At 42.8% G+C, this 13,997-nt stretch overlaps 1 protein-coding gene across 2 annotated transcripts in view; it reads left to right on the top strand.

The window, feature by feature from the left end:
* LOC136752962 (carnitine O-palmitoyltransferase 1, liver isoform) overlaps positions 1 to 11,027 on the top strand; it is a 52,521-nt gene extending 41,494 nt beyond the window's left edge. The window contains exons 9-19 of one of the 2 annotated variants that reach the window (XM_066708709.1): positions 925 to 1,012; positions 2,562 to 2,757; positions 3,849 to 4,037; positions 6,035 to 6,140; positions 6,287 to 6,403; positions 6,544 to 6,708; positions 6,826 to 6,954; positions 7,049 to 7,204; positions 8,905 to 9,018; positions 9,641 to 9,733; positions 9,830 to 11,027. In XM_066708709.1, coding sequence (XP_066564806.1) covers positions 925 to 1,012; positions 2,562 to 2,757; positions 3,849 to 4,037; positions 6,035 to 6,140; positions 6,287 to 6,403; positions 6,544 to 6,708; positions 6,826 to 6,954; positions 7,049 to 7,204; positions 8,905 to 9,018; positions 9,641 to 9,733; positions 9,830 to 9,949 — 1,473 coding nt within the window. In that variant the 3' untranslated portion in view covers positions 9,950 to 11,027. Of the gene's footprint in view, positions 1 to 924; positions 1,013 to 2,561; positions 2,758 to 3,848; positions 4,038 to 6,034; positions 6,141 to 6,286; positions 6,404 to 6,531; positions 6,709 to 6,825; positions 6,955 to 7,048; positions 7,205 to 8,904; positions 9,019 to 9,640; positions 9,734 to 9,829 lie in introns of both variants that reach the window. The other variant, XM_066708708.1, reaches the window with a different exon arrangement.
* The last annotated feature ends 2,970 nt before the right edge of the window (positions 11,028 to 13,997 follow it).

Genomic DNA, 13,997 nt, shown 5'->3' with positions numbered 1-13,997 from the left:
TTCCTGTGTCACTTGCCTGGACTGCAGTACCACTAGCTATTTGACTTTCAGCTGATGACAGATTTAAGGAATATTTTTTCTTTGAGGTGCGCATGCATACATGATGTGCCTTGGTTAAATTTGAGTTGAAAAATGCTCACTATCAGTAAACAAATTTGTGCACAAAAGTTGAAAGAAATAAGCTTTTTGTATGTATGGAAAATGTCTCGGCTCAAGCACCAACACTTTACATGTTGTGTGTATATTTTTGTTCAGTGTATATATATATATAATTCTTTACAGCTATGTTCAGCTTTCATCAAATGTTTTGTCACCTTAGTCAAATATGTGAAATAATATAAATTATTTTATTATTAAATTATCAAAAATGAGACTGGAAGTCAACCTTGGGGAGTAGGGCTCTGAACCAATGAATGACCACTTTCTCATCCAATCGCTGAGGTTGAATGCATTTAAATATGTACCCCCCTTTCCATAATGGCTGTTATTTTTTCATCAGCTTTCAATTTGTTTGCTGCAGCTCATTTTGTTTGTGCTGCTTGCACTTCACGGCCACTGTGAGAGATGGGAGAGAGGAAGGGAAGGACACAGGGAGTATTGGACTGTAGTACTCTGTATTATCCACAGTGCTGTGACTGGAGTGAGATTGAGTCCATCTGTCTGCACCATTCCAGCCCCCTGTAGACTCTATGTCTGTCTGTCATTTGTAATAGTTTTTTTCATCCCCTCTATTGTCTTATTCCCACCCTCCTCTCTCCATCTCTCTCTCCTTTCCTTCTCTCTTTATCTTTTGTCACTCTGTCTTCAATTTCTTCTCTCTCCCCCTGTCCATTTCTCCCCCCTATATATTTGTCCACTCTCTCTTCCTCTATCCATCTCCCTCTCTCTCTCCCTCCACCCCCCCCATTCCTCTCACTCTGTCAGAGTTTTGTCCCTGGTACCATCATCCCTCTGTGTGCTGCCCAGTGTGAGAGGATTTTCAACACCACTCGCATTCCAGGAGAGGAGACTGGTAATAACACACTGACATACTGTTATAACACACTGATACACTGTAACAACACTGTACTCTAACAAAATCAACTGTACTTATATATATTGTAATAACACACTGATGCACTGTATTGTAATACACTGTAATAAAACACTTATGAACAGAGCAGTAATAGAACACTCGACTACATTATAATAACAGATACATACTGTATTACTAATAACACATCACGTCACATCACATCAATACATTATAATAAAGCAATCTAGTACACTATAACATTGTTGCTCTGTACTGTTTTAACAATCTTTACTACACTGTAAAACAATGGCACTGTAATAATACTAATACAACTGTGACACTGACAGTATTCTGTATAATAAACTCTACAGCACATTGTTCTACACTAAATACACTGGTACAGTACTGTAATACATTGATACACTGCATTACACTGTAATACACACAGGACAGTACTGTAATACATTGATTCACTGCATTACAGTGTAATACACTGGTACAGTACTGTAATACATTGACTCACTGCATAACACTAATAGACACAGGTAGGCAGACTTAGAGGGACATTGGGGAGGAGAGAAGGTGAGTGGGAGAGAAAGGGATGGAGAGGAGATGAGAAAAAAAACCTAGATTAATATAGACACTGAATAAATGACTGATGCACTACAGTACATTACCATTGACTGACACACTGACTGACTAGCACAGTGACTGCCGTATATTAACAGTGCTGTGTGTTTATCAGTGATGGGAAGCTGCTACTAATATGTTTGTTTTTTCTCTCTCCCCTCTTACCTTTCTCTCTTCTCTCCATGTCTCATTTCTGTTATCCTATTCTATGCTCTCCATTTCTCCCATGTCTCTCCCTCATCTCTCCTCTCTCCCTCCATCTCTTTCTATTTGCCATCCCTCTCTCTATTCTCTATCATTCTCTCTCTCCTCTCTCTCTCTCTCTCTCTCTCTCAGTGGTTAGTGAGAGACTCAGTTCCTCTCTGTTCCTATCAATGTGAGAGGATGTTTAATACCTGTCGCTGTCCTGGAGAGCTCACAGGTACACACACCTCTCATTCTCTCTCTGTCCATGTCCCTCTCTCCCTCTCTCAATCACCCTTTCTCTCTCCATTTCTCTCCCTCTGTCTCCTTTGGTGTCTCTACTTTCCTGAGTGTCCCTCTCTTGCTGCCTCTATCTGTCTGCCTTTCCCTCTTCATCTGTTTCTACCTGCCTCTGTCCCTCCTTTCTCAATCCTTCCCCCCCTCCATTTTGTCTGTCCCCATCTTCCTCCATCTCTCCTTCTCTCTCTGTGCAGTGTTAATGTGCTGTAGTATCCAGTCAGTCAGTGAGTCAGTCACTGTGTTTGTGTACTTTTTTAACTCCACCCTCTCTCTTTCTCTCACACTCTCTCTCTGTGCAGTGTTAGTGTACTGTAATGACAGATGTGAATTAACCCTCTCCCTCTCTCACCTTCTTACCTCTCTCTCCTCCTCCTCTGTCCCCCTCTGCTGACTCCCTGTTTCCCCTCCACTCCCTCCTCCCTCCCTCTCTCAGACTCGGTGCAGCACTGGCAAGACAGTGAGCATGTGGCCGTGTACCACAGAGGACGCTATTTCCGTCTCTGGCTGTACCAGGCGGGGCGGCTGCTCTCCCCCCGTGAGATCGAAAGCCAGATACAGCGCATCCTGGATGACTCCTCCGTGCCCCAGCCTGGGGAGGAACAGCTCGGGGCACTGACTGCTGGAGACAGGTGAGGGAGGAGTAGGTGGGCTGGATTAACTGATTTACAGACATACTGATTGACTGACTTGATTGGCTGATTTTCTGACTTACTGAACTGACACACTAACTGGCTGACTGACTGATACACTGAGTCTCTTATCAGTGTATTGATACAGTTTTTACAAAATGGTAATTTATGCATTCATCTTAAAAAAAGATTGGGGATGCGTAGATTTTGCATCAATTTAAACATCCCTTCAGCAGCAAAACTGCCGTTTCTGTGATCATCACTGTCGCTTGCTTGATGTCACTAGTTGAAAAGAAGCCTCATTGTACACGTCTATGTACAGCCTACCAGACCAGAAACTTTAGGCTGAGCGGACAGTATGGCGAAGCCCCTGTAATTTTATGCTCGCTCTGTAGTTTGTCTATCTGCCTTAATGCTTTTCTCCACAAGAGGCCTGAGAAAGCAGAATGTGCAATGACATCTAGACAACAACACCGTGCAAGTAGTTGAGCCTTTCCCCAGAGACACATTCATCTTTATATTGTTTACAAAGCCTTTTTGTTTTACAGATGTAGTGATGCAATGGTTCAACCTATGTAAAAAGGTTTTAATAATCTGAACAAAATCAGTACTTTTTTTACAAATATTTTACTGGAGAACGTCCCATACCTTGCGCAACCTCACAATGTTTCTGGGGACACACCCATCTCAGTTGTCCTCTCATCATGTGACCTGTATGGCTCACATCTATATGGTGGCCAAGCCCCGCTTTCTGTCTCTCCTCATTTCTCCATTCAGAAACATCCGTCTCTGTTGTGTGTAAGTATACAACCAGTAGGCAGCTTCAACCAGTAACATCATTCACAATCGCCGGAATTTCGTGTCAGCCCTGTTTACATCCTAGTGCCTGCAATTCAATGTGGTTTATAAAGATTTTAAATGCATATTTACATGTCTTTATTGGAGAAAAAGATTTACAATAACGCAATGATCAATTTCCATGAATACAAATGGGAGATCAAATTTGATGATAGTGGACCTTTAATGTATTGTTGCACCTAACCCCTGCCTCCTGCTCTCTCTCCCTGTCTCCCTATCTCTCTCTCTCTCAGGCTGCCGTGGGCCAGAGCACGGCGGCAGTATTTCAGCCGTGGGCAGAGCCGCCGGTCTCTGGACGTCATCGAGCGTGCTGCTTTCTTTGTGACGTTGGACGACTCGGAGCAGGGCATGCTGGGAGATGACCCTGCTGCCAGCCTGGACAGCTACGCCAAGTCACTACTGCATGGCCGCTGCTACGACCGGTAAACTCACCTGTCAAACAACTGACACCTGCATAAGAAACACATAAGAAGGTTTACAAATGAGAGGAGGCCATTCAACCCACCGTGCTCGTTTGGTGACCATTAATAACTGAGTGATCCAAGGATCCTATCCAGTCTGATTTTAAATGTTCCCAAATTTTCAGCTTCAACCACACCGCTGGGGAGTTTGTTCCAGATTGTCACAACTCTCTGTGTAAAGAAGTGTCTCCTGTTTTCCGTCTTGAATGTCTTGAAGCCCAATTTCCATGTGTGTCCCTGCTGATCTGAAAAAGCTCCTCTGGTTTGATGTGGTCGATACCCTTCATGATTTTGAAGACTTGGATCAAGTCCCCACGTAGTCTCCTCTGTTCCATGGTGAAAAGTCTCTCTGAGTAGGACATTCCCTTCAGACCTGGAATAAGTCTGGTTGCTTTCCTCTGAACTGCCTCTAGAGCAGCAATATCCTTCTTGAAGTGTGGTGCCCAGAACTGCACACAGTATTCCAGATGAGGTCTAACTAGTGCATTGTACAGTCTTAACATTACTTCCCTTGTTTTAAATTGTACACTTTTGACAATATACCCTAAGCATTCTATTTGCCTTTTTTATTGCTTCCCCACATTGTTTGGATGGAGAAAGTGAGGAGTTCATATAGACTATATAGTCTTTCTCATGCGTTACTTCATCTAGATCTGTACCTCCCATAGTGTAATTATACTGGATATTTTTGTTACCTGCATGTATTACCTTGCACTTGTCCACATTGAATTTCATTTGCCAGGTGTCAGCCCACAACTGAATATTATCCAAGTCCCTCTGAATAGCCTGTGCTGCCGAGATTGTATCTGCTGAGCCACCTATTTTAGTATAATCTGCAAATTTGACAAGTTTGCTAACTATCCCAGAGTCCAGATCATTAATATATATTAGAAAAAGCAAAAGCCCTAGTACTGATCCCTGTGGAACTCCACTAACAACCTCACTCCAGTTAGAAGCGACTCCTCTAATCAACACCCTTTGTTTCCTATACATCAAGCAGTTCATAATCCATCTACTTACATTACCCTGAATGCCTACAGCTTCCAATTTGAGGATTAGTCTTGGTGTGGTGTTTGGTGTGGTGTGTAACATCTTGCTGAATATCTGAGTTGGGTGGTCTGTAACACACTCCTACCACTAATCCTCCAGATCTCTTGTTCAAAAGTTTAACACACAAAGATTGTTTCGTTACTGGGATCTAGTTTGAGTTCTTCTGCCTCAGTCATTTTTGACATATAACGCTACCCCACCACCTCTTCGATTTTGCCTGTCCCTCCTGTCAGTCTACTGTACAGATACACCTGTACAGTAGACTGCATGCCACATACAGCGCCATGCGAACAGCGCACCAACAGTTACAGTGCCTGTCCTAAAAGAGCATCCTAGTCACATTAAACCTGTTGGTGCCCAACAACTTTTACTACTCCTTATAATTAATAATAACGGGTAAATTGCAGTGACACATTCCTGTGCAGTCTGTCTTGTCAGATGCAGTTTTGTTGAACAATGCTATTGTTAGAGCAGCGTGTGAGTGTTTTTGGCCTCACTGTGATGGGATGTGCAGTGATGTTGTTGCAGTCTTAGTTTTGCTGTAATGTCATGTAACCCGTACACACTCCTGTCACACCTGTACTGTATACACCTTGTACACACTCCTGAGAGGCACAACTGTAGTGTTTATTGTCTAATGTACACATCAGTCTAAATCTCTCTCTCCCTGCCTCTCGCTTTTTCCCTCCCTGTCCCTCTCTCCATCTTCCTCTCTTCACAAAAAAAAATTAAATTAAAAATAAGTTCCTTTGGAAATTCTGAACTGTGTGAAACAGGCGATACATAAAAACAAAAATATATATATTTATAGTAAGTAATTCAATAAAAATAAAATAATAAATAATAATATACATTAATTCCTCTCTCCCTCCATCATCCCGCTTTCTTTCTCCCCTCTCTCTCTCCAGGTGGTTTGACAAGTCATTCTCATTCATTGTCTATAAGAATGGGAAGATTGGCCTAAATGCAGAACACTCCTGGGCAGACGCCCCCATCATCGCTCACCTGTGGGAGGTGAGGGAGGAGAAGGGGGAAGTGGGGTGCTGGCGATCATAGAAGGGGGGGTGGGGATTAGAGCGAGAGAGGGTAATAGGGCAAGGAGAGATGAGAAGAGTGAGAGGGTATAAGTCTCTCTCTCTCTCTCTCTCTTTCTCTCTCAGTATGTTTTGGCCACAGACAGTTTCCAGCTAGGCTACAATGAGGAGGGCCACTGCAAGGGTGATATTGACCCAACGCTCCCCCAACCCCAGAGACTGACCTGGGACATCCCTGAAGAGGTATAGAACTGTACTGTACTGTGCTGAAATACACTACTGATACACACTACTGCACTGAAATACACTACAACAACACACTGTACTGCACTGAAATACTTATGTAATACACTACTGTACAATGTAGTAAGCCTCCCTCTCAGTGTCAGGTGGTGATCGGTCAGTCCCTGGTGGTGGCCCAGGCACTGGCGGACGATGTGGATTTCCACGTGTTTCCGTTCCGGGACTTCGGGAAGGGGAGGATGAAGCGCTGCCGCATCAGCCCTGACGCCTTCATCCAGCTGGCACTGCAGCTGGCACACTATAGGGTAACTATACACACTGCACATGGCACACTATAGGGTAACTATACACTGTACACACTGCAACTGGCACACTATAGGGTCATATATACTCACTATACACACTCTCTCCCTCTCCCTCAGGACAAGGGGAAGTTCTGTCTGACCTACGAAGCATCGATGACCCGACTGTTCAGAGAGGGCCGGACTGAGACCGTGCGCTCCTGCTCCACAGAGAGCTGCGCCTTCGTCACCGCGCTGGAGAGAGGAGAGGTGGGGGGGTGGGATAGGGAAAGGGAGAGAGTGTGTCAGACTGAAAAGGAGAGAGAGTTTGGGTGAACTGCTGTTTTGTCAAATTACTTTCCAGGAGGCAGAGACTTGCAGACGGCTGTTCCGATTGGCCGCTGAGAAGCACCAGAGTCTGTACCGATTGGCCATGACAGGGGCGGGCATTGACCGGCATCTATTCTGCCTATACGTTGTCTCCAAATACCTGGGGGAGGAGTCTCCTTTCCTGAATGAGGTGAGTATCTCTCTCTTGTTTTTTTCAGTGGTGTAAAAAGTAGTCGTAAGTTACACTTGAGTAAAAGTAAAAATACTCTATGAAAAACTTACTCCAGTAAAAGTAAAATATCTATTTTCAAGTGTACCAAAGTAAGTAAAATTCATCAGAAGCGATTAATTTGATTTTTTTATTAATTTCATTTTATTTAATCAATCAAGCAGTAAATAAAAAATAAAGCTTATTTAGGCGCAGATCTGGAAATTTCTTTAATTTGTATTCAGTATTAAAGGATAACATTAGGCTATTAACATAGACGTCTTGACAAATCAGATAATTGTCTGAGGTAATCGAATAAAAAAAAAAGTATTATATAAAAAAATACTTTTTAAAATACCAAAAATTGCCACATTTTGCACTAACTAGCTTGATCAATTGCGGTAAGAAAAAATATGTATTTATTTATTTTTCTTGCAGCAATTTTTGGTGCCATCTTCAGGCTGTCCTTGGGCGAAACTATTTTGGTTAGGCTAACACCAAAATACACTTTTAATCTAGTAACAGTGCCATTAAAGTCTTAAGCGGGGCAACCGGTTCACAAGAATGCAATTATGATTTATGTGACTATTAAGGTCAGAGACATGAAACAAATTTAGCGAGAGTGTAGGCTAATCTCTTTAAAAAAACAAAACAATAACAGCAACGGGGTCTGAGGGAAATGTAGTTCAGTAAAAAGTAAATTATTTTATTCATAATTGTAGTGGGGTAAAAGTAGGCAAAAATAAAAATTACTTAAAGTTATACTTGAAAAACGTACTTAAGTACAGTAAAGAAGTATTTGTACTTTGCTACTTTACATCCCTGGGCCCTCTTTTATTAAAGCTATGTATGCACAAATCTGTGCGTAAAGCATGCGTACAATTATTTCAAAGCAAAGGGTGAGATTTACAAATTCAGACGTTTGCTTGAGAGTGCATCTACGCACAGCTTTCACCATGTGTACACAGACAACCTAGTGGTAGAATAGGGAAACAAGGCAATTCAGAGATGTTTTCTATGAAACACATTCCAGAGAGCACAGTATCCTCAATGATGCTGGCAGTGCGCTGGTCCATAGGGGAGAGGATTGTATCGCTCTCCTTCCCCCCACCCAGTTGAACTAATATCTCGCTTGTGGGTATTTCACTGACTTTCAAATTAAACAATTTATTTTTAATTTCTACAGCAGACTTTTGCCTTGTAGATGCAGAATTCACTGCATGTGCCACCTGTTCCCATGCAAGGTTTTTCTTTTTGTTGTTTACACCAACACTGAGCGAACCAAAAAGTTTCTAAAGCTAGTATTCAATCTCACTCTCTGAAAAAATTGTTTCTTGGTCCTCTTTGCCATTATGCAACTTTCTTCCCAACAGAGTAGTACATTTGCACTTGGCCTCTTAAAGGGATGTATCCTTACCATATATGGTTAATTGAGGGCCATTCTGTATGCAAATGATCACAAGCATGCACGCGCAAGGAGATCAGTACAAACAATCGGTATTTTCAATGTTGATTACTTACTACTCTGTGTACGAGTTGTGTATGCATGCTTGATGAATCCCAATTTTCTTTTGTGTAAGAACATTCTAAAATGTACTTAAACAGAATTTAGAACTTTGTTTGTCTTTCATTTCTATGTTTCTCTCGGTAACACTGCCCCCCCACCTCTCCTTCTTCCTCAGGTCCTCTCTGAGCCATGGCGCTTGTCCACCAGCCAGACTCCGGTCCAGCAGGTGGAGCTGTTCGACCTGGTCAACCACCCTGACTATATCTCCTGTGGGGGGGGCTTTGGACCGGTCAGTCAGTCAGTCAGTGTGTTTGTCTATCTGTGAGTCAGTGTGCCAGGCAGTGTGTCCGTCAGTCAGTCATCACAGAGATGGCAAACCTGTGGCACACAAAGAGTGACTATCTGTGTTTTTTTGGCCAGTCCACCCCTCAGTTGTCTGAATTAACTGGCACTAGAAATCCAGTCAGTTTGTTTGGCAATGACGGCACTGCCCCCATGTATTTGAGCATGTACCATGTATTGTGGTCATAATTTTCTTGGTGCCTTGATATTGAGCAGCAGACGTCCCATTAGCAGACTGGAGCTCACATGTTCTCCAGACTGTGGGGGGGTGGATTGAAGGGTTCTATCTGTCCATACTGTTTTTGATTATTTTGTATTGTGGATTGCTGTTTGTTTGGTTGGCATATTTGTTAATAACTTAATTTCAACAAAATAATAAATATAATTCACCGTTTAGACCCTGTATAAACTTTTACATCTCTAATTTATCATTGGCACCCTTGACATTTAGCGATGTAAACAAACCAGAATTTGGGCACTCCAGCCAAAAAGGTTCACCATGTCTGGTGTATCAGCTAGTGTGTCAGTGTGTCTGTCTTTAAGTCAGTCCTAATCCCTCTCTGTCTCAGGTGGCGGACGATGGTTATGGAGTGTCCTACATCATCGTAGGGGAGAACATGATCAACTTCCACATCTCCTGCAAAGTGTCCAGCCCAGAGACTGTGAGTACAGTGCCCCCTTTCAGCCACACTTAGGCAGTGTATCAGTCAGTAAGATTTAACCCCCCCACCCCTCTCTCTCTCTCTCCCCCCCCCCAGGATGCCCATCGTTTTGGAGCCCACATTAGACAGTCTCTTCTGGACATTCTAGCACTCCTGACCTCTGACCCCAAGGCCCAGCAACCCCAGACTGCACCCAGCACTAAGAAGGATCTATAGGACCACATCGGCTGGGGGGGGGGGGTGTCTGACCTGCTTTAAAATACAATCCTGCATTACAGACCAGCACAGCCCACCACAATGCAATACAGACCAGTATATTCCAGCCCACTAAAGTACAGTCACACTCAGTTGTAACACAGAACAGTCCATTACAGTCAAGTCCAGTAATTATACACAATAATACTGTACAGTCATGGCCAGGAAAAAAACATAGAACAGTACAGTCATGGCCAGTAATAATACAGTACAGTACACCTTTTGTAAGTGCAGTACAGTCAAATCCAGTACAATGCAATATAATACAGCCCAGAAAAGTACCGTAGTACAATCAATTACCATTATAATGCAGTTTAGTACAGTGTATTACAGTACTGTACAGTGTGACACAGTGCAGTGTGAAACCGTAGTCTATTGCAGTACAGTGTAATACAGTACAGTGCTGTGTATTACAGTACAGTGTTACATCACATCACAGTACAGTATAGTGCTGTTCATTAGAGTTCAGTACATTCCAGTTCAGTACAGGGTAATGTGGGGAGCAGGAAAGAGGGATAGAGAGAGAGATGGAAACACAGGCAGGAGAAAGAGAGGGAGGGGGAGAATGAGAGGAGAAGGAGGAGAATGAGAGGGAGATGTAGGCTCAGTGCTATGCTTCCAGCTGGCAGCTGAGACAGACCAGAGCTGCACCCCCCCCTTTTCCTTCACTCCCCCTCCTCTGTCACTCCCTCTTTTTCCTCACTCCCCCTCCTCTGTCACTCCCTTTTTCCTCTCTCCCCCTCTTGTCACTCCCTCACTCTTCCTTCTCTCTGACTATACCCTCCTCACTGCTCCCCCTCATCTTCACTCCTGTTCTTTTCTATTCCTTCTCTCCCTCTCTCTTCTTTGGTCCCCCTCTCTTCCTCCCTCTTTCCTCCTGTTTTCCAATGCAATTCAGAGTGTACGTATTCTATCAATAACTGCAAAATGTGTACTATGTCTTACCTGTGTTTTATAAACTTTTAGTAAAAAAATAAATGTCTGCTTTATACAAGGGAAAGTGAATAAATGATTCAAAATAAAATGCACTAATGAATTGTATGGTTTGTCTTCCTTTTCTGAGTGGCATTTGTCTTTAGCATGTATTTTATAAAAGGGTTTGTGTTTTGGATGTTTGGGTTGTGAACCTTGTTGCCATGTGGGCTGCAGGCAGTCAATCAACCAGTCAATGTGTCTAGGTGTGTGTGTGTGTTTCTGTGCATCTCCTTCTGTGAGTGTGCACATGTGTCTGAGCTGCACAGAAGCAGAGAGTCCATACCAGAAATACAAGTCCCCATGGTCCATGAAGACCTAGCACCCTACTGCTGTCAGTAGAACTAGCTATGTTAGCTCTCATGGGAAAAATAGTGTAGGAAGACTAGTAAGTTAATTGGGAGCAAAGTCATTTGCAATAAATATCATATAACACAATATAATGCAAGAACAATACCATAGTTCATCTCAATACAATGCTATAAAGCACAATACAACAGTATTTCAGTAATAGTACAGTGGGGTGCATCTCTGGATAAGCCTGGATTGTCTGGTTGTCTGCCAATAAATAAATAATGTGTGTGTGTGTGTATATATATATATATGTATATATATATATATATGTATATATGTATATATACACTCACCTAAAGGATTATTAGGAACACCTGTTCAATTTCTCATTAATGCAATTATCTAACCAACCAATCACATGGCAGTTGCTTCAATGCATTTAGGGGTGTGGTCCTGGTCAAGACAATCTCCTGAACTCCAAACTGAATGTCTGAATGGGAAAGAAAGGTGATTTAAGCAATTTTGAGCGTGGCATGGTTGTTGGTGCCAGACGGGCCGGTCTGAGTATTTCACAATCTGCTCAGTTACTGGGATTTTCACGCACAACCATTTCTAGGGTTTACAAAGAATGGTGTGAAAAGGAAAAAACATCCAGTATGCGGCAGTCCTGTGGGCGAAAATGCCTTGTTGATGCTAGAGGTCAGAGGAGAATGGGCCGACTGATTCAAGCTGATAGAAGAGCAACTTTGACTGAAATAACCACTCGTTACAACCGAGGTATGCAGCAAAGCATTTGTGAAGCCACAACACATACAACCTTGAGGCGGATGGGCTACAACAGCAGAAGACCCCACCGGGTACCACTCATCTCCACTACAAATAGGAAAAAGAGGCTACAATTTGCACAAGCTCACCAAAATTGGACAGTTGAAGACTGGAAAAATGTTGCCTGGTCTGATGAGTCTCGATTTCTGTTGAGACATTCAGATGGTAGAGTCAGAATTTGGCGTAAACAGAATGAGAACATGGATCCATCATGCCTTGTTAGCACTGTGCAGGCTGGTGGTGGTGGTGTAATGGTGTGGGGGATGTTTTCTTGGCACACTTTAGGCCCCTTAGTGCCAATTGGGCATCGTTTAAATGCCACGGCCTACCTGAGCATTGTTTCTGACCATGTCCATCCCTTTATGACCACCATGTACCCATCCTCTGATGGCTACTTCCAGCAGGATAATGCACCATGTCACAAAGGTCGAATCATTTCAAATTGGTTTCTTGAACATGACAATGAGTTCACTGTACTAAACTGGCCCCCACAGTCACCAGATCTCAACCCAATAGAGCATCTTTGGGATGTGGTGGAACGGGAGCTTCGTGCCCTGGATGTGCATCCCACAAATCTCCATCAACTGCAAGATGCTATCCTATCAATATGGGCCAACATTTCTAAAGAATGCTTTCAGCACCTTGTTGAATCAATGCCACGTAGAATTAAGGCAGTTCTGAAGGCGAAAGGGGGTCAAACACAGTATTAGTATGGTGTTCCTAATAATCCTTTAGGTGAGTGTATATGTATATATGTATATATATATATGTATATATATATATATATATATATATATATAAATTGAGACCACTTAACATTGACTTCTGAACTTGGAGTGGTCTCTTAATTTTTTCCAGAGCTGTATATAATATAGTGTATATTGTATATATAATTTTATTCCCATATATTAATGTGCTATGACTTCTTATTTTTTTCTTATTATTATTTCTTGGCAAATGCCCTTATCCAGGGTGACTTACAGTGAGGGAAAAAAGTATTTGATCCCCTGCTGATTTTGTACGTTTGCCCACTGACAAAGAAATGATCAGTCTATAATTTTAATGGTAGGTGTATTTTAACAGTGAGAGACAGAATAACAAAAAAATCCAGAAAAACGCATTTCAAAAAAGTTATAAATTGATTTGCATGTTAATGAGGGAAATAAGTATTTGACCCCTTCGACTTAGAACTTGGTGGCAAAACCCTTGTTGGCAATCACAGAGGTCAGACGTTTCTTGTAGTTGGCCACCAGGTTTGCACACATCTCAGGAGGGATTTTGTCCCACTCCTCTTTGCAGATCCTCTCCAAGTCATTAAGGTTTCTAGGCTGACGTTTGGCAACTCGAACCTTCAGCTCCCTCCACAGATTTTCTATGGGATTAAGGTCTGGAGACTGGCTAGGCCACTCCAGAACCATAATGTGCTTCTTCTTGAGCCACTCCTTTGTTGCCTTGGCTGTGTGTTTTGGGTCATTGTCATGCTGGAATACCCATCCATGACCCATTTTCAATGCCCTGGCTGAGGGAAGGAGGTTCTCACCCAAGATTTGATGATACATGGCCCCGTCCATCGTCCCTTTGATGCGGTGCAGTTGTCCTGTCCCCTTAGCAGAAAAACACCCCCAAAGCATGTTTCCACCTCCATGTTCTTGGGGTCATTCCTCCTCCTCCAAACACGGCGAGTTGAGTTGATGCCAAATAGCTCAATTTTGGTCTCATCTGACCACAACACTTTCACCCAGTTCTCCTCTGAATCATTCAGATGTTCATTGGCCAAACTTCAGACGGGCCTGTACATGTGCTTTCTTGAGCAGGGGGACCTTGCGGGCGCTGCAGGATTTCAGTCCTTCACGGCGTAGTGTGTTACCAATTGTTTTCTTGGTGACTATGGTCCCAGCTGCCTTGAGATCATTAACAA

Source organism: Amia ocellicauda, chromosome 7 (assembly GCF_036373705.1).
Source record: "Amia ocellicauda isolate fAmiCal2 chromosome 7, fAmiCal2.hap1, whole genome shotgun sequence".
Lineage (NCBI taxonomy): Eukaryota > Metazoa > Chordata > Actinopteri > Amiiformes > Amiidae > Amia > Amia ocellicauda.
The sequence above is the reverse complement of the archived record's forward strand: the minus strand, read 5'-3'. Positions and strand labels throughout refer to the sequence as shown.